A 21,689-nucleotide genomic window follows, 5' to 3' on the forward strand; every position below is an offset into this window, starting at 1 on the left:
GAAAAAATATATACTTTAATTAAATTTAATGCAATAAAACACAATATATAACCATTTTTTTTAGTAGAATATAAAAGATGATGTTATGTCAAGTAAATAGATACCTAAAATGTCATGTTTTAAAATTACGTACACTCGTGGAATGGTGCCAAATGTTGGAACTTAAAAATCTACATAGGCTACAAACTTTAAAATGTTTACAGGTCACCAGTTTAGAGTTACAGTGGAGATGTAGTGCTAGAATTATTGCTCTCTCTCTAATGTTCGCGACAATACCTCACACATTTTTTTTTTACACTGTCCCTTTTTTGTTTTTAAACACTTTCATTACTTTTGCAAGGCATAAACATCCCTAGTATAAAGACATCTGGGGTCAATAAGACCCCAGATATCTCCTTTACCCTTGAAAGCATAAGATAAAGAAAACAAAAACAAACCCATCAATCTCTGCTTTCTAGGGAAAAAAAGTGTCAGTGGTTATTATATCGGCCAGAGCCAGAAGTGGTCATAGAGATGGCCAGGGGCCATCTGGTCCACTGCCAGCTCTATGGTAATCCGTCGCTGGATCAGATCTTCAGCTGCATGACCGCACAAGAGAGCCTGAGGCGGAACCAGAGGGTCGCCAGAGGTGGGGGGGGGGGGGGGTGGGAAGGTCCCCTCCTGCTGCCTGTAAAAGCCAGCAACCATCTAAATAGCCGGTAAGATTGAGTTACATTAGAGGGACTCGCTGGCTGAATACAAAGATATTTCAATGATGCCTGTAGCTGAAGGTATCATCCAGATATCACCACTTCAACCTAAGGACGTCCTACGGGTGGGAAGTGGTTAAGTATGACAATACTGAGGCTTTTGCCCGCAGACTCTAACACCACCTCCCGATCCTCTTCAATCCTTACCTCTTCTGGGCTGGGCATATCTGGGTTTGATTCTGGTTGAGACGGTGGTACTGGAGAAGGAGCTTGCCATTTTGGAGCCCTGGACAGCTATAGATGCTTAAAACGGTTCAATTCTAAAAATGTTTACATAGCTGCAGAAAAACCTGCCTTATGTAGGTTGCTTGTTAAATACAGTCGTTGCAATTAGATAGAACTAGAATTAGATACAGAAACTGGTGTTAAAATCAGGTCCTGCTCCAGGGCAAGGAAAGTATCATCATACTTGCTGAGTTTTTGCTGTGGCTCCCTTTAGCCTGCTTTCCACCATCGCTACGGGTGAGGGTATTCCCCCTGTGGGATACTAAAGAGTAGGGGGCAGAATATAGAGTAAGCAAGTCCAAGAAAGAATACAGAGAAATCCAGGCGCAGACCATCTTGTAGCAAAGTCTATGTGGTAAAAGGGCAGGAGGAAGAGCTGAGTACAAGGGCTTGAGGCCGAAGTGGAGATAAAAGTGTGCAACTTGTGGTGTAATGTAACACCTGGTCATCCACCTGTGACCAAGCCCTTGGTGGTAGAGTTTTAGCGCTAAGTTTGAAAAGTTTTAAATTGTAAAATAAGCAGGGTGTGATGTCATCAGACAGGTGGTTGGAGCCATTTAGGAACTCGTTGAGAGAACCTGAGGTTAGCTCCTATGCAGAATCCAATGGATAGAAGTACTTGAGAGTAATTTCCCCTTAAGGGAAATAGTCATCACCTTCGGACACTAGCAAAAAACAAAGGACTTACAGCAGGGATCCTCAAACTACGGCCCTTCAGCTGTTGCGGAACTACACATCCCATGAAGCATTGTAAAACTCTGACATTCACAGACATGACTAGGCATGATAGGAACTGTAGTTCCTGAACAACTGGAGGGTCATAGTTCGAAGACCCCTGAGTTACAGAATAGGGTAGGGTTATGGGGAGGTGTCTAGGGGCCGTGTCCCTAGAAGCTTTGCCAGAGTCCAATCACCTGATGGTACAAGCCTACATATACTCAGCCCGTGTCATTTACTATACGATTAAGATCTAAATTGTTTATGCAATATGAATATAAATGTATATTTTATTTGGTATCAGCACCTCGCAGTGCACTGTACAGCAGAGCTTTGTGATGGGGAGGAAAGGCACTACAGGAGCAAAGCTGTGCTGCAGTGCAAGGAACAAGCTAATAAGAAGGGAGTGAAAGAGTAGTTCACCGGTTTGCTGCTTCTCCTTTCACTGTCTAGTCACAGGTTTGGAGGGAAGGGGCTGTAGGTAACAGTGAAACTACAGTAAAGTTCGCAGGCCTTGTGCTTTGTGTCAGAACTGTGAGACTCTCAGACTGGATGGACAAAAATACAAAGCCTTTTCACAAGTAAAACAGGTCTTGTATATACACGAGGGCTCCTTAAAAAGTGTCTGCACTTTTTTTCATTTAATTGAGTTAAAAAAAAGTGCTGAAACATTTTGAAGAACCTTCATATTTCCTCTATGTCCCCGAGTTCAGCTTTGAAGAAAGTTTTGGTTGGAATTCCACTTTATAAAAAAAAAATCTGGACACCTGTGATCCCCCCCAATGCAGGTTTATGGTTATGCAATCATCACGTTGAACAAAACATTTCCAACATGTGGATGTTACATTCATATTTATTTTTCATACATTGTGGAAATCGCTTAGAATTATACATACAAGATTTCTCTTATCCGTGGCACTATCCACACAGTACAGGTTTGTTGTTATTCAGGTACAGTAAATTTACGATGTTAGAATAATACAGTCCATAATGAACAAACATTGTTATTACCATCAACTATAGCAAAGATACGTACAAACCTTTGTAATATAAAAGGTCATTACAAAAAAAAAAAGAGAGGATCTCCCTAACCGGATACAAAAATTGTTCACTTCTATAAATACAATGAAATACATTGTGCTACAAGAATAACATTACAGGTTGGGTCCACCTACATCATAAACATGGCACGATATGCAGCATCAAAGGACGCGACATATCAACAACTTTTAAAAACATGTCCCTGGATCTAGAGATGTAGGCAACAGCGTGTGATCATGTACCAGAGGGGAGATGGCAAAACGAGAAGCTTAGATCTGGGAGATGTAGACAGCAGTGTGCTGACAGTTTGAAAGCACAAGGCGTCAGACAGAAGCTTGTCATGTGCAGCTGCTGTTCAAGACTGACTGATAGTTTTTTTTTTTTCCTGTGACGACTAAAATACAGTATAACAGGCAGTCACACAGAAAATGGAGGAGCCCAAGACAGACGCGTACAAACACACATAACACAAGCAGAAAGCAATTTCACAGATGGATAAGCAATATCAAACAATGTTCTAAAAAGATTATTTTTTGTGTGATGATCTTGCATGTAAAAGGATTTCCTGCTCATTAACAATGTAGTAATGTGATGAACATGCAAAAGGAAAAAAAAAAATTCAGCTATCGTCTGCGAACATTAAGCTTTATATTACTTACATTATAATGTAGTAAAACAGTTAAAAATGTCACAAAAAAAAAAAAAAACACATTTGCAAAAATTAAAGAACATCAAACAAAACAAAAAAAATGAGTATTTATATAGCCTTAAAAAGTAACTCTACTTTAGTGGAGAGGGGAAAAAAAAAAATAACCCTCTAGGACACGTCAAAAACAAGGCCCGAGGGGCCGAATCCTCCCCTCTCCTGCAGGTGCCGCACCCTTTCTGTGTCAGCAGAGAGGATGACAGAACTCCGCCTACAGATCCTGCACCTTTCTGTGCAGCTGCTGCACCTTCATTTCGGCCCCCACTCTGTCTCAGCAGTTGGCAGCAGAGAGGACGACATAACTCCTCCTACAGATCCTGCGCAGCTGCAGCACACACCTCCTCATCTCTGCCTCCCCTGGTCTTAGCTTTCAGCAGATTCTAGACCTCCTCTGGTCCTCCTCCAGACCCTGCACTTTCTGCTTCCCAGCTCCACCCCCAGCTTCTTCCCATCAGCAGCAGAAGATAGGTGGGTGCACTGTAATGTATGGGAGGGTGGGGACTTCGACTTCTGAAAATGGGGGGACTCTTGACATCTGATATAGGGGGGATGGGATTCTCTGGACACCTTGTCCGGCCCTTTCGAGGGCAACGATAATGCTGATGCGGCTCACGATGAAATGAAGTTTGACATCCCTGCTCTAGGTGATGATCTATATACATTGCAAGGATTTTAGCAAACTTTTTGCAAGGTCGTCCTTGCTGTTTCTGTATGTTCAACTATGTCCTTGAAATACTTGAATAGGAGTGGCTGTGCTTAACATAACCAGCTTTTGCACCTGTAGTGTTCTAATGTGAAAAGATGCAGTGTCTGCATCCCTTTAGACGTAATTACCCACCTCCTTCCCAAGCCTATTCTGACACTTCGCTACATGTAAAAATCTACTTTTTTTTTGCTAGAAATTACTTCGAACCCCTAAACATATACATATATTTTAGCAGAGACCCTATAGAATAAAATGGTGTGTGTTGCAATTTTTTTTATGTCACAAGGTATTTGCACAGCGGTTTTTTAAACGCAATTTTTTTGGGAAAAAAATAACCACATTGATGAATAAAAAAGAACTAATGTTAGCCCAATTTTTTTGGATAGTGTGAAAAAATGAGTTTACATAGAGTAAATAAATACCCAACATGTCACACTTTAAAATTGCGTCTTCTCATGGAATGGCGATAAACTACGGTGCTTAAAATTCTCCATAGATGACGCTTTAAACGCCTTTACAGGTTACCAGCTTAGAGTGGCACAGGAGGCCTGGTGATAGAATTATTGCTCTCGCTGTGACATTCACAACAATACCTCATGTGTGGTGCGATCATCGTTTACATATGTGTGCAGGAGTAACATATGCGTTCGCTTTTGCGCATAAGCACATTGGGAGCTTTACATTTTTTATTTTATACACTTTTTTGTACAAACTTTATTGCTATCACAAGGGATAAACAACATCCCTTGTGATAGCATGGGCTGTGACATGTCCCCTTTATGGAAATCTCTCCTGTGGCCCCCCATGTAGCTGATCAGATTGAGATCAGTCCAATTGGCTGCTTCTCTGGCCGCTGGTGGCCAGGTAAACAAAAAGGCGGAACTGAAAGTGATGAATACTCATCACTCCCAGTTTCCACGGTTACAGAGAGGGGGGAACGATGTCAGTTCCTCTTTCTCTGTTCCAGGCAGCCATCCCCACTGGCTGGGCTGCACTGCTCCTGGCCTCTGCGATGGAACTAGAGAGCCCGGGAGAGGCAGCTGCGGGAGGGGGTGGGTGGATCCCCCTTCCGCCACCACTAATTAGCCACTCAATCACTTCTGCCTTCTACAAAATTGCCAGCTGAAAAAAATGGTACAAGGATGATGTCTGTAGGTGCAGGCATCTTCCCGGTATAACCACTGAAGGGAGTAGGGCTAGGCAGAACAAAAAATACCTGGCTATGCCCATGGGCCGTCCTCAGCTGGTATATAACCCCTCTCTCTCTGCTCTAGGTAATCAGTTTAGTAGCAGTCAGTATTAGAAGTATCAGAACTCCATAAAGGGGTGGATGCTGTGTCCGTCGATGAACGCAGAGAAATGGATTTTACGGTAAGTACAAAAAATGGATTTTTGTAAAATCTTACCGTAAAATCCTTTTCTCTTAGCTCATTGACAGACGTAGTCCTCGGTGATACAGCACCTTCGGGTTATGTTGCCTCCACAGGAGCAGGACTAGACAGGAAATTAAAAAGCTCTGGCCACACCCTAGGGGCAGTCCCAGAGGGTATATCCTCTCTCTCTCTGCCTCAGCAAATCAGTTATGTCAAAAAGCAGTCTTTAGAGATTTTAACCCAACCCAACTCAAAAAACAGAGGGGCGGGGACTACGTCTGTCAATGAGCTAAGAGAAAAGGATTTTACGGTAAGATTTTACAAAAATCCATTTTTCTCTATCGCTCATTGACAGACGTAGTCCTCGGTGATACAGCACCTTCGGGACGTCCGAGAACAGTATCACAAATGAGGGGTGGGAAAATGAAAATCAAATCCCAATCTAGAAGGCCCAACCGGTGCCAACTAGAAGTTTACAATGCTCATCCTTAATGATGAGACTCAACAAAAAAGAGAAATTTTTTTTTTTTTTTTCAAATAGAAAAAAACCCTCGAGGTAGACCACCGGTCTCCTCAAATTGCGGCCTGCAAAACCATGCGGCCAAATGAGGCATCCGCCGATGCCGTCACATCAATTTTATAGAATTTTGTAAAGGTATGTACCGACGACCAGGTGGCCACCTTACATACCTGGACCACTGACGCCTGATGGCGAAAGGCCCAGGAAGTACTGAGCGCTCGAGTGGAGTGCGCCCTAACAGGGAACGGAGGACTCTGACCCTTAATAGAATAAGCCTGTACCACCGTCTGTCTAATCCATTTGGCAATGGTCGCGGCAGATGCAGGCAAACCCTTTCTGGGGCCATCCGTGATCACAAAAAGTGAATCCGTCTTACGGAATGATTCCGTAGCTTTCAGGTATACCCTGATTGCCCGAACCACATCTAAGGAATGCAACGCATGTTCCAGATGATGCTTGGGCTGAGGACACAAGGAAGGTAGTACAATATCTTCATTCAGATGAAAATCTGAAACCACCTTAGGAAGAAAAGATGGCTTAGGATGAAGTACTACCTTATCCCTATGAATCACTAGGTATGGGGACTGGCATGATAATGCAGCCAGTTCTGACACCCTGCGAGCAGAAGTGATAGCCACCAAGAAGGCCACCTTCTGGGATAAAGTAAGCAAGGGAATCTCCCTGATGTTTTCAAAGGGAGGTTTCTGTAGAACCGACAAAACCAAATTAAGATCCCAGGGCGGTAAGGGCGCGCGGACTGGTGGAGCCAGGTGCCGCACCCCCTGGATGAAATTCCGCACCAAGGACTTGGTAGCTAAAGGTTTCTGAAAGAAGATTGCTAATGCTGAAACTTGACCCTTGATGGTGCTCAAGGCTAGCTTCTGCTCAACCCCTTGTTGCAAAAAAGCCAATATTCGAGTCACCGAATAGGTACGTGGAGGAAATCCTAAAGATTCGCACCATGCAATATAAGTCTTCCATGTGTGATAATAGACCTTGCTGGAAGTCGCTTTCCTTGCTTTAATAAGGGTAGGAATGACTGAAGTAGACAAACCTCTGTCCTTCAGTACTTGGGTCTCAATGGCCAGGCCATTAAAACCAGCGACTGTAAAGCACGATGGTAAATTGGTCCTTGAGACCACAGACACTCCCTGAGACGAAGTTCCCACGGAACGTCTGCGACTAGCATGTCCAAGTCGGCCAGGCCGGCTTGACGAGGCCAGCCTAGAATTTCTAGGACCACTGGCGCTGATTGGATCTGAACCAGGCGTCCCTAGAGGTATCTGGCCCCGATGGTGCGGGACTCTGCTTCCATCTTTCGATCCACCGGATCCTTAAAGGACGAAGTGTCCTCCACTGGGATAACCGTGGCTTTATTCAGCCTGGAAATAGGTGGATCCACCACTGGTGGTACCGTCCATTTCTTAATGATGGATTCCTCAAACGGATAGCGTCTAGCAATACGCTTGGAAATAGTAAAGGTACGTTTAGAATGCTCCCATTCTCCTTTAATCTTATTACCAAAACACTTGGGTACAGGAAAAACCTTCACCGTTTTGATGGGCTTGTTAGTACCAAAAGGAATCTCTGTTTCAGTTGCCTCTGCCGGTAAAACCTCAAGTTTTAAGGTTTCCTGCACTGCCACAACTAGTGCGTCCACCAATGCTTCTTCCTGAATTATAGCGGGAGAAGAAACGTTCTTCTCACTGTCTGAGGGAGCTTTACCTGAGGTAACAGCCCTTGCAGAGGGACCTGCAACTGCAGTGACCATCTCTGAATCTGAGTCAGAGGTGTCAGATAGTATAGGGGTAGGCGGGGGTCGCTTCCTTGACCCCCGTCCCTGACAGGCCGCCTCCACCAAAGCCACCATAGACTCCAAAATTGCTGTAAATGCCTCTACACTCTGTGCACCGGCGGGTCCCGTGGCCCCCTCGAGGGAAACAGGTGGGGGAATATGTGTGGCAGGGTCCATGATAATTCCAGTCACTTCCTGGATAATATAATTCAAAAATAAAAAACTTTTTTTTTTTTTTCAGACCCCCAGCACCACAAAAGCCCCTTAGTGTTACCTGCTAGGGATCCCTATCGATCGAGAGAGAGAGAGATAGACCCCCAGGCTCACCACTTGATGCTCAGAGTTTAACTGCAACAGGTTACAGCGCTGTCTTGACAAACAGGAAGTCTTTTGGCTGGCTGCCCAGGAAGAAAGGAGGCGGCTCCGCCCCTCTGCACGCCTTCCGGCGCCTCCCCTAGTTCCATGAGGTGTTTGGATCACCTCAAACATGGCCGCCCCCATGCTGGAGACACGAGGCTACGCCAAAATGGCGGCTCGTGCGATCCAGCAAAAAAAATGGCGGCGGCCTGTACTGAATAGCGGTGTGCTGCAGGGCACACAACACTCTCTCTGCATGGGGATTTGGCGTGGTTGGCGGTACCGGCCCTGGCAGACCGCATGGCCGTTCGGGAGGCCTGCTTATAGCTGGAGATCTGATTTAGGAAGGCAGTCTACATGTCCGTGGCTTCTGACTGGTAGGTACCTTATTCTTATCACAGTAAGATTCCCAGAATGCCACTGATTACAATCTTTTAAACATGTATACAATTAGATTGTTAGCTCCCAAACCAAGCCTCCTGGCTTTTTGCACATAAAATCACACTCAAAGTAGGGGGATCTGTGTCATGTTATAGGATAGAGGGGGACTCTATCTTACCATACAGAGAGGGGCCCGCGTTCACCACAAGACCCGTCAGGGGAAAAGGGGGAACATACTACTCACCATACCGGAACCAGGCGGGCACCAACTCCTGACAGTACCCCTCTCCACCGGGGCGGGAGGGCTGTCGACCGATATGGACGCCGTGACTCATGGTCTTTGGCGTTTCAGCGAGACGTTTAACTCGCGGGGTCAGTCCCTTAATGGGACTTTGTCGTGGCCGACCCAGCGCGGAGCTATGGCCTGCACGCGCTCGTAGGCTGAACTGGGGTGACCACCGGATCTCAACATCCAGCCCGTCGCCCAGTTCAGCTTTCTTGCTTGAAGATCTCACAGGAACACTGGAGAAAAAAAGCTGTCTAAAAAATCTTTTAAGAAAAAAATCTTGCCAGGACCGAAGATCCCAGCAAGGTATCTAGGTCCTTACTCCTAACTAGACAGAAAATAACTGATTTGCTGAGGCAGAGAGAGAGAGGATATACCCTCTGGGACTGCCCCTAGGGTGTGGCCAGAGCTTTTTAATTTCCTGTCTAGTCCTGCTCCTGTGGAGGCAACATAACCCGAAGGTGCTGTATCACCGAGGACTACGTCTGTCAATGAGCGATAGAGAAAATTCAATTTTCTCCTTTGTTCATCGACAGACACAGCGCTCTATAAATCATAACTAGTGGGCCGTCCAAAAGCAGTGCCATAAGTAAAATGAGGGGTGGGGAAAATAACCCAAGATTAACCATAAGAGTCCTTAACCAGGACACAGGAGCCCTAATGGGTCACAGGAGCCCCGTCTGAAAAAATAGGTTTAAAGAAAAAAAAACACCCCTCAAGAGGGAACAGCCCGTCTTAGCAGCCTGCAAAGCTTTGCGGCCAAAAGAAGCATCCGCAGATGCCAAAGTATCTGCCTTATAGAATTTTGTGAAGGTATGCATGGACGACCAAGTGGCTGCATTGCAAACTTGCGATATTGAAGCCTGATGATGGAAGGCCCAAGAAGGAGAAAACTGCTAGGACCAGGGATCCCAGTTGGGAGCCTAGGTCCTTACTCCTGACTAGAGAGATTAAAAGATTACCTAGAGCAGAGAGGGGGGTTATATACCAGCAGAGGGCCGCCCATGGGCGTAGCCAGGTGTTTTTTGTTCTGCCTAGTCCTACTCCTGAAAGAGGCACTATAACCCACTAGTTATGATTTATGGAGCGCTGTGTCCGTCGATGAACAAATGAGAAATATAACTCCTATGGCACAGGATGCCTAAAATTGTACCTTAGTGCAGATTTCTGGGAAAATCAGTGAGCCAACCACACAAGCAGGTAAGGACATTTCTGGGGAGGTTCTGTACACTGTGTATAGAAGGCCTGCAGGTTGCCATACTGCATTGAATATTACAGAAAGGTACAGCAGCTGTAGAATCAAAAGGAAAGGTAAATGTTAAGTTAAAAAATGGCTTGTGTTGCAATTGCATATGCTACATTCATTTTTTATTTGCTGTATTTTTGTTTTCACAAAAGTGGCACTACCCTTTAAGAAATACCTATTTTATTCAGGCATAGTAGTTCTATGTGCCAGCAACTTGGCACCTACCTTCTCAGCATTGGATTTCCCCCACCACATATGTGTAGTTAAAGCACATCTAACTTACCCTAATTAACCAGACCCTAACCCCTAAAGTGTATCCAAACCCAAACACAAAAATACATGTAATATATTGTAGCTTACCAATCTTTAGAAGTGAACAATTTGTTTCATGTTCTTTATTTTTACCTGTAGATCCTGCGAGTAACACTTCCTGTCCTAAGGAAACCAGGCTCAGTCACTGTACTGCAACTATGAAGGAGCAGTGTTGTCACCCTAGACTCCCAACTCCTGATTTGGACTAAAAATACCCCATAGGGCTCCTCTTCTCCTTGGGAGGCTTTGTTGTTCATAAAAGATAGTGGGCAAATTTGAGAACATTGATTTTTTTTTTTTTTTAATAAACACTTATTAAAAAGCATTTGTTTAAAATAACAGAAATCCTTACAAACATAAAGGAAATAAATTATTTTACATAAATTACCATATTGCAACAGAAAATTAAAAGGAATAAAAATGGTTCAGGGCAACATAACATGCTACCGAATATAACACAAAGCAACGGAAAAATTTGCATGTTTCCAGAAAACCTATAACATTATTTGAGATTTCAACTTGTATTTGCAGAAAATGTACTTAGTCTAAAAAAGAAACTATGGTAACCAGCACCTTCTATGGACTGGTAAGCTGCAATTTACTATATACTGTATATATAGTCTTGGGGGGGGGGGGGGGTTAGATACACTTTAACAGGTGTCTGAAGCATTAGCCTGTACAATTAAAAATCCTAAACAGAGATCATCTAGGGCCAAGATTTCATCATCAGCCCCCTAAAGGGACTAAAAAAGGCCTGACATCTGCAAAGACAAAGGTGTACAATAACCTAACCAAAATATGGACAACTTTTAAATTGTTCACTATATGGCTAGACAGCCCTCAGTGGATGAATATGGGAGTCTTCAGGTAACTATAATGGCAAACTGCTGATCCACGATCTAACAACACAGGCATTGTGAATACTGAACATACGAAGATCTACCTTCATCATAATATGGGGTATATCAGCTAAAAGCGGAGCAGGGCACCTCAGTTATCATAGTGATACTACTCAAACAAGGCTAAGGAATATCAGTACTAGACTATAAATGAGTGGAAAAACATAAGGAGTAGTGAACCTTTATTACAGCTACACATTCATGAGTAGCACGTGGTAGCTGCTTGACACACCAATGTCTAAAAAAGTAACATTTAAGTTGTGGGTGAATCCACAATTATTATTTTTTTTTCTGGAGTTATAGCAGCCATTGGAATGTTGACACATCTGTTAGGTGACTTAGTCTCCCTGTTGGGATTCCATCCATAAGCTGGTTTCTCTCTTTGGGGTTTATTTACTAAAGGCAAAACCACTTTGCACTACATGTGCGCTTTGAAGTGCAGTCCCTGCAGATCAGGGGGGGGGGGGGCATGCAAGGGAAATAAAAAAACAGCATTTTTGCTTGTACATGATTGGATGATAGAAATCAGTAGAGCTTCCCCTCATTTCAGAGCTTCCCCTCAGTAGTGCACAGGGGATTTGCCTTTAGTAAATAAACTCCTTTGTCTCTACAACTCTGAAGAAACACATTAGTGACCAATACTGGCAGGTGGAACCAAAGCATACAGTGGGTAAACAGGTATTGGAAACACATGGAACGGTCAGAGGCTGAAGATTCCAGCAGTGGGTCTATCTATGCAAGAGAGCAAAAACCAGATTCAATGGTGATGGTATGTATTCTTAAAGCCCATCTCCAGGAAATGGAAAAATACTGCCAACTGCAATGGTTAAATGGTCATTTAGGTCTAGAGGGTCGTAGAAAGCAGTTTTACCTACTGATTATATGCTCTTCCAGCAGCTGGCAGTCTGCACTGTTTCAGCAGTGGATTTTCCCTCAGAGTCATTACGTCCATTGCAGAGTAATGTCCTCGGCATTGGACATCAGCAGATCTGCAACTGCCGGAGCATAGGGAAGAGGAGGCAGCCAGACCTAAACAGGTATTTAACACTTTATTTAACTGTGGGGGCAACCCAACTCCAAGGGAAGGTTTTTACTTTGCCTGGAATTCAGCTTCAATTCGTCTTTCATGTTGCTTTTTTCCATAATAGGACTCTACTGCCCCCTGCAACATCACCACCATGAAATGCGGCAGCTGTTATCACCAAAGATTGCCCAAAGTGCTAATGAATGGGGGTTTTAACTATTCTGGCTATTTGATTTTTATAGTAAATGTTTTCCAAAACATAAAAGATCCACAGTCCACTATATTTCAGCAGCAAGAAGTACAATGCCAGCCATGGCTGCTACAAACAAACACAACCCAGTGCATGCCCTTCAGTAGAATATGTCTAATCCTACATGAACTGCAATAGGGGCCTTATTGTTGAAGTTACACCAAAAAAAAAAAAAAAGCTACAGATAACAAAACTTCTGCCACCAAGGACTCCTTTACATTAGAAGCTTGGAGGCAAGATGTAACCTCCTCAGCACCTCTTTTAACCCTGAAAAGCCACAACAGTGGGAGAAAATGTTTGCGTTTTCTGTAGCTCACAAGATGCGACAAGGACACAGGATTTCTGGCAAGAACAACAGGTATCTTCTGTAGTTGCTGAAATGCATTCATTTTCAGGCTAAGGACTAGTCAGCTAGACTACTATATTATACTTTTGTTTTCTGGGTTTAGATACCTTTTGAGGCAGATATGTGTGTGTGTGATCCATCACATTCTATCGGTGGACGTTTATAAAAGGTTTGCATAGGCTCATACTAATGAATGTACTGGTATTTATTTCCTGGGTGTAAATCTCCTTTAACATTACAGAATGTTCAGATATCTTACTACAATCATATAAAGAACAGATAGGTCTTATTTATAATTGGCTCACAAACTTCCTTTCCCTTGTTGTTTAGTACACAATCTATCACTCTTTTAATTTCACTATAAACTCTTATTTTCCAAACAAAGTGTGAATTAGTGTTTAATGGAGGAGTGGCAGGTTACAAATACATTGTAAAAATTACTATAACACTGTTTTTTTTATTTTCTGTGTTTCTTACGGCCATGAATCGTATAAAAAAAAAAATCACGTTAAAAAAAATAAAATAAAGAAAAAACAAAGCTACAGCAAGAACATATTCCTATATCATCATGTGAATCTTTGTATTTACATCTATATAGCATAAAGGAAAAAAATGGCTGTGTTTAAAAAAAAATGATATCATCTAGAACAAGTATTGTAAGTTAACAGCACTGTGTTTTCTGCAAAAAAGAAAAGTCTACATTAACATATGGATAATAACAATAAAACAACCAGAAAGAACCAAGAAGTAATGACAGCCCAGCAACCACTCAACCTCCACCATGCATTTTCTGTTATTCTAAAAAAGTCAGGTGGAGCCTCAACTTTGGCTGCCATGGACCACAAACCTCCATTTTTTTTTTTTTTTTTTTGTTAAAAAAGTGTGCATGTATTTTGAGTTTGACTTTCCACATAAAGGAGGAACACTGCTTAGTAGCATTCTACTACTGAGGTGGGAGGAAGGGAACCCATCAAGGTAGGAATATGGCTGCGGCAACTGCCAAGGTGTAGGCTCTTCATTTGCCAAATGTTGTTTTACTGACCCAGAACAAGAATGTAGGCCAATCCTAACTTCACTGGTTGTCTACTTGTACAACTTAACAAATTAGAACAAAACTAAGCAACTTTTTCAGTACATTTCTGCAATACATGTATTTTCCCCATGTTTTAATAATACCATACTTGATCTTCTATTTGAGCTGGCAGCACATTGCCTTTGCTCTCTCAAAGTCAAAAAAGTGTTTTAGCCTAGTCCAGTTCTCTGATAACTAAAGGATACTTTCCACTCTCCTAATCGCCAAAGCATTAGGGGACGTTTTTCTGCAATCCACAGAATAGAAATCAGGGTTGACAACACTGCTTGGGATTTAAATGTGGCAAATGAAGAGTTGCCATCTCATTACATGTAGTTTGGAGCACACTGGATCTCAGGCAGGATCAACAGGCACTTTTTCTGTACCTGCAGGAAATGTGCATGTATTGCATTAGATGAACTAGATACATTTTTCTTTATTTTTTCCAGACACACGCACCCTGCTCTAAATATATGCTATTTTTATTACTTCATGGCAGTAAAAACTTTGATATGTCTAATAAAAAAAAGCACTGCTGTAGCTTAAACTGGAACTCCAGCCAAAAACTTTTTTCTTTTGGTCATTGGAACAACCAGCATGGAAGCTGGGTTATGGGATGTAAATGGCAGAAATCATCTGGTGGTGCTGGCTTCTTCAGGAGCAAGGCAGAAAAGGCCTACACCAAAACACCATGTAGGCACCATAGTAATGCTGTGTATTTATGGGTGGGGTTCTAAATTATTGTGGCAGCAAAATGCATTGTTTCTGCCTCAGTGAGAATGTGGTCACTGCAATTAGAAACTGATTAATTATCTAGGCCTTCCTACTTCTATTTAATAAAAAAAGCTTTAGGCTGGAGTTACATTTTAATAAAGGCTAATAAATGTAAAAAAAAAAAAAATGGTTACTGATCTATATACAGTACATATTAATTGCAGAAACCTATAGATCATCTCTATATGTATGCAACTTTAATTATACTTTAATGTATTGACATTCATGGGATTCGAAAAAAAAAAAAAAAAAAATAGGGACTATGCTTCCCTTCCCACCCTGCTCTCTTAAATGTATATATGGGAGCCCTAACCACTTTTACTGGAAAACCCCTACTCCAGGATTGCTCACTGCCCATGTTAGTCTTTACCGGTGAAACCACATTCCAGGATCCCTCAGTGTCCAATCATGTGATTAAATGTTTGGGTATTCGGTAATGCAACATCCACTGAAGGGAAGGATCAACTACTTTGAACTCTGATCCTGTAACTTGGCTTGAGAACACACAACCTGTCACCATATGATCTGAAAGCAGCCGTTTCTCAAGTGTTTCAGGCCTTCATCCACAATCAATTGTTTTAGGGAAAGCATAAGCTGTTTGGACCCGTTTTATTTTGGATACATTCTTTCAAGGATCATATATTTTAAAACTGTTGTCTTATATTTGTCTGTGTGTAAAGTAAATACACACATTATTATTTTATATATGTACTGTAATATATTATATATATATATATATATATATATATATACATACACACACACACATATTATATATATATATTACATACATACACATACATATTACCATACATCCATACACTCACATATACACATTCGAGGAAGGATTTCCAAAGCAATATGGACTACCTAAAGCGATAGCTCAGCAGATACCGTTTGCTTTGCAGTTCCCTTTCTCTTATTTATGCTTACTACTGAGCTGATAAAGGGTGCATTCACACCTGCGAAAGCACCCTGCCACCTCTTATGCATCACAGATTGCCTGAATCCAGGGCCGATCACTTGCATGTGTGGAAGCCAGAAGCCTCTCATTACTTTCAGTTGAGATCCTAATCGCAGGAAACATCACTGGGGTTCTCATATCTAATCAGAGGCAATGCATTCTCAGGTGTGAATACACCCTAATAAGGGAAGAGTCACTTCTGTGGTTCCATAAACAACCAACTTCTTTTAGCAATGTACGAGAAACGACACAATGCTGAACGTGAGACCTATAGCTTCACCAGCTATAGGTCTAGATTTACCATAATATATATATATATATATATATATATATATATATATACATACACACACACACACACACACACACACACACACAGACGTGTGTGTGTGTGGTGTGTGTGTGTGGTGTGTGTGTGCACACAAACAGGTTTTTCGCAAAATTAAAAAATGTGAAAAAAATTCTATACATTCCTTTGAAGAGAGCTGGGTAGACAGGGAGAAAAGAAAAGTTCCTATTTCTTCCAAAAGGTCCATTGTACATCCATCAGCATCAGTCCATAACTCAAATACAAGTTTTGGGTGCACATAAATTTAAGACAACATCACTATTTAAATACAAGTTTTGCAGGAAAAGCTGAATTGTAATAGCAATATAAATATTCTATAGGTGGTTGATGAACATCGTTCGTAGCCAATGTTGATCATACAGCTGTTCTAGATGATATAGATTGATCCGGTTTTCATTCATCCAGCTTATTTTTGTGAATTAAAGTACCAGTCCTGGCCTACTTAACCAATACTTGGGAAGATGGCTACTTAAAAGATACTATCCACAAAACAAATATAAAAAAAAGAAGTGATTTGATGTAGATAAAAGGCAGCAAACAACGCAGAACCTCTGCGCCCCAGACACGATGCTGCTGTCCATGTATGTGCCTGCGAAGTAAAAATGTTCCCAGGTGAAACACTGAAGAAGCCTGCTGCATTCAGGAATTTTCACAACTGAACAGGCTCAAGTTCTCGGTCATCTAAAAGGTTTATTAACATTGAAAAGCTGTCCTTTACAGCTTCCATGTTGTCCAGTGAGGTTGGCTGTAGAATCCATCTTTTTCCTCGTGCCAGTGGTTCAAGTTCAAAATACTTCTTGATCTAAAAAAAAAAAAAGAAAAAAAACATTTAATCCAGGGAAAATAAATGCACTGTCCAGCATAAAAATTCGACAAAAACCAAACAAGTAGTTCTGAAGTGTTATCTATTTTCATTTTACCCTTCCAAAATATAACTTGCATCAAACAGTGCAAGAAGGTTAACCGAAATACCACATTCCTTTAATGTTTCCCTGTTCCTGAACATCATCAACACAAACAAAAAATAAGTCTCTTTATCTAAGACAGCGCTACCAACCAATCCAAGTAGTAAAATATACAACTTAAAACCATATATCCAAAAGTCCACACAAAATTGTTTTATGTGCTATTCAAAATAATAAGTCCGTGTGACATAAGTGCTCTGTGTCAATGTGAATCCAAATCATGTGTTCTGGACAAAGAATGTTTTTTCCACTCCACTGTACCCTCAATACACATACCGAACTCACCGAATAATGTTGACTTGTTGCATAAACAAGAAAGTCCAACTCCGCTTTCAGCCGGTGTACCAAATGTTGGGTCCCCCACTGGTATCATCAATACTCCATTATCAATACTCCACTGTCCCTCTAAGATCCTCCAACATCAGCAGGACCATCAAAAGAAAGAAGAGAGCCTCTCATGGTGTAGTAAATTTATTAAACCTGCTTTTCAAATAGTAATGCACTTACATTTATTTAAAAGAAAAAGAGATTTCCAATGAAGCAGAAGTGATGTCATTGGAAGCCCCTTCCTACGCGTTTCGTCACCTACCTATGTGCATATGTGTTAGGAGGGAGTAACTCCGTCAGGATTATCCTGAAATTCTACTTTAATGTCATCAAGTACAATTCTGGGCAAGCAGTCCTGCATAATAGGGTTGCAGAGGGCCTACCCAAAACCCAGAGTGTCAGAGCAAAGAGCAGAGCACTGGCTGACAAGGAAGTAAGGGATTAGGTAAATAAAATTGCTATTTTGGGTATCCTATGAAAAAATTGTGCATTTAGCCCGTGCAGTGAGGGGCAGGAGCACCACTGCAAGGGTCATTTTTTTAACTTCCCTGGGGTTCAGCACTAAGCTTTAATACATTAATGTAATTTTAAATATGTTTCAATTATTAAAATAACACCTGGTAAGTCTATCATAAGAGCCGGTTCACACTGAGGTGACACGACTCCTTACTACTTCGGGGGCGACTTGTGAATTACCATGCACCACGACTTCGGAGCGACTTGCAGGGACTTCACATAATGGAAGTCTATGCAAGTCGCTCCGAGGTCGCCCCGAAGTAGTACAGGACCCTTTTTCTAAGTCGGAGCGACTTGTGTCGCTCCTATTAGAACTGGTCCTGTAGCGGTCAATGGACCGCGACTTGTCAGGCTGACAAGTCGCGCTAGTGTGAACCGACTCTAAAAAAGGTCCTTGTTAGAGTACTCCCCCCCCCAATTATAGGGTGTCAACTGTCTACCAGTCATGTTACTGCTTTTGTCTTGTCAGATGCACCCCTGGTAGAGGCTATTGGCAGTTGTGCCAATAAGCACTACATAACCATGGTCCATAGTTGGAACTAATTTCATACCCGCTTGCCAACCTATCGGTACATCGGTTTGCGGTAGCGCTCCTGGTGCGAGCGCGCGCACCTGCCCCACTAGGCAGTGGGGATGCCAATCCACGGAGCTGGCAGTTGCGATTCCCACCAGGCACCCACGATCGCTCCCCGCTGAGAGAGAAGGAAACACAGCAGACCGTTGTTCTCTCTGAAATGATCACAGAGAGTCTGTGATCCTCCTATAAAGGATCACAGGTCTCTGTGTTTATTTCACAAGTCCCTCCCTCAAAAAAGTTAGAAAACACTCCCCTAGGCTCACACTTAACCCATTGATCACCCCTGGGTTAACCCCTTCCCTGCCAATGTCATTATTACAGTAACAGTGCATATTTTTAGCACTGATTACAGTAGTAATGTCACTGGTCCACCCAAAAGTGTCAAAAATGTCAGTTAGGGGGTCCGATCTGTCGGCCGCAATGTCGCAGTCCCGCTAATAATTGCAGATCGCCTTCGTTACTAGTAAAAAAGAATAGATAAAAATGACATAATTCTTTCCCCTAGTTTGTAGACGCGATAACTTTTGTGCAAACCAATCAAAATACGCTTATTAGGATTTTTTTTTTTTTACCAAAAATATGTAGCAGAATACAAGTTAGCCTAAAAAGGATGAAAAAAATTGATTTTTACATTTTTTTGGGGAATGTTTATAGCGCAATAAATAAAAATTGCACAGGTGATCAAATACCACAAAAAGAAAGCTCTATTTGTGGGAAAAAAGGACATTTTACTTAGGTACAGCATCGCACGACCACATAATTGTTCGTTCAAGTAACATAGTGCTGAATCTCAAAAAATGGCCTGGTCATTAAGGGGGCAAATCCTCCCGGTCCAGAAGTGGGTAATATCAGCCACACAGGGAGTGCACTGTTTTTAGTAAGTGGGCCAATTGTAACAGGAGCAAATTAATTTGGAATTTAGACAGGGCTAAGGACTACACCTGTTTCCATGGAACAGTGCTGGGTCAATCACCAGCACGATGTCACTGCAAAAAAGGAGTCACATCTTCCTGCATACCCAGAAGTATCAGGTATTTCTCTTTACTTCTGGTGGCAATACAAGGCTGAAAGGAGAGCAAAAGGAATACAAGTATGTGCTGCTGGGGAGGGGGGAAGTTAGGTGAACCTGTTAAATTTCCCTGTATGGACAAATCACAAGTTCACTTTAAGGTGGTAATATGAAGATTTGAGCATAAAGGAATGAGGAGTTTCCACTATCAGTTATCTATATCAGTTGTCTGCATGCATTGGAAAAAAAAAACCCTACAAAACATCTAAAACCATCATTCTAAGAAATGACTCCAAAGAAGAAAATGCACCCAAGGCAACACAAAATAACAAGAATGGACAGCATGACAACTCCCATCACAGAAAACAGACAGCACACCTATCCAAAAATACAAAAGGGCTCTGCAAAGTAACATTCGTTACAGTATTGTGCATTTTTCAGGTGTGTCTCCTTTACATTTTCCATATGTTTAAGTGGGCAAAGCATATTCTAAAAGTCATAACATATCTACAAAAACATCTCATCTTGTTTTTCAGCTCTCCATGTCATAAAATGTCAACAGCAAATCAAATGTGATATGAATCAATGACTGAAGCGGTATAGCCCCCTTCTAAGAAATTATTGTTATTTTAAACAGCTTTTGCTTATTACTGAATATCGTTTTTTCTCAATTAATTATGAAATATTTTGCACTGCTGATGAATGCCTAATTGAATAAAATCAGTTTTGGGTGCAAACTTGCATGTTAAAGCATGTTAGACATAATTTCAAGATTCCAGAAGCAAGATTTAGAAAGAAGTGGGTTTTTGGACCACAGACCCTAAGCTTTGATTGTTTGGGTTTATGCAGATGTATTTAATGTCCTTCTTTCAACTCCAACATGACTTTTCCGGTCAATGAAGTCTCATACATATTGTGTTCAAACAGTCAGAAGCCCCAAAAATGTCAGATTTAGGGTGAAGAATATTTTTACTAACATATCAGGAGTTATTGAAGACTTGTAAACGAATCAACCCACTTTAAGGCTGGTTTCACTCCTATGTATTTGCTTTATCATGCATGCTTTACTGTATATACAAACACACAAACTGTACAGTATATACACATCCTGGACGGCAAGCAGTTATAGGCAGCCTTATCACTTTTATAGGAATTGGAAGGGGACCCCTCCCCTCCTGCTGTTCCTGTTGCACTTGGGAGCTCAGGACCTCTGTAAGAATTTAGGTTGGTTGTCCACAGAGGAGATGGAGAAACATCTGTTCCCCAATCTCTTCTGACAAATGAAGCCGGAAGCAACAAAGATTTAGTCACTTCAGGTTTCCGTGCTGTGTTTCTCTGGTTGGAAAGCACCTGATCAAACAGTTCTCAGCTTCATTAGTTGCACTGGAGGGCAGGGGAGATATCATGAGTATAATAGACCCCTGATCTATCCATGAAGTGTACCTGCCACAGCACCCCTTGTTCACCCCTTGGTAAAGCAATAAAGTTGAATGCAAAAAAAAAAAAAATAAAGTGTAACAAAAATACATTTAGATAAAATATTATAAAAATATTTAAAGCACTCCCTGTGCAATGTAGATCCATAGGGTTGCACTAGACATGCAAGGTATTCCCTGTGAATGGCAGAATGAGAGCAATTATTCTAGGGCCATCATTCATGTTTAACTCTAAATTGATCATCTGTAAAGGCTTTTAAAGCGCCGCCTATGAATAATTTTATGTACGATAGTTTGTTGCCATTTCACAGACATGCACAATTTTAAACCCGAATATGTTTGGTATCTATTTATAAATGTTTTCACACAAAATACCCACAACTTTCACCCAGTATTTACAAGTCTTTCCAAATGAAAAAGAATCCAAATAGAATTAATTTGGTAAAAATTTAAAATAGACCCCTTAGTATAAGCCCTTTGGGGCATATACAAGACAGATATGTGACCAGCGTGATTGACTATCACATAGGTCACACGATCGGGATTCCATCTCACTGGGTACCGATCATTAGTGTGGACCGAAAGCCATCTGACAGCTCAGTCCCTGTGCTGGAAATGTGCAGTGAGTGTGCTCTCAGCACAGAAACCTCAGTTGTCCATTGATACATACTGTATGTGCAGCATTTGGGCATTAAAGCCCACCTTTTTGCTGCCTCACAAATGTGTTAAGCTGGGGGCAAGATGTTTAAGACCTATTGCATGTCACC

At 41.8% G+C, this 21,689-nt stretch overlaps 2 protein-coding genes across 3 annotated transcripts in view; one reads left to right on the top strand and one right to left on the bottom strand.

Moving 5' to 3' along the window:
• LOC309544756 (E3 SUMO-protein ligase ZBED1-like) overlaps positions 1–21,689 on the top strand; it is a gene marked incomplete at both ends in the record, with an annotated part of 838,422 nt that overhangs the window by 46,984 nt on the left and 769,749 nt on the right. The window lies entirely within an intron of this gene.
• Positions 16,382–21,689, bottom strand: part of ARL15 (ARF like GTPase 15) — a 450,682-nt gene continuing 445,374 nt past the window's right edge. For both annotated transcript variants that reach the window (XM_082259991.1, XM_082259990.1), the window contains one exon: positions 16,382–16,894. In XM_082259991.1, the coding sequence (XP_082116117.1) occupies positions 16,742–16,894 (153 nt within the window). In that variant the 3' untranslated portion in view covers positions 16,382–16,741. The remainder of the gene's footprint in view (positions 16,895–21,689) is intronic.

This window comes from Pelophylax lessonae (assembly GCF_965119305.1).
Source record: "Pelophylax lessonae genome assembly, chromosome: 1".
Lineage (NCBI taxonomy): Eukaryota > Metazoa > Chordata > Amphibia > Anura > Ranidae > Pelophylax > Pelophylax lessonae.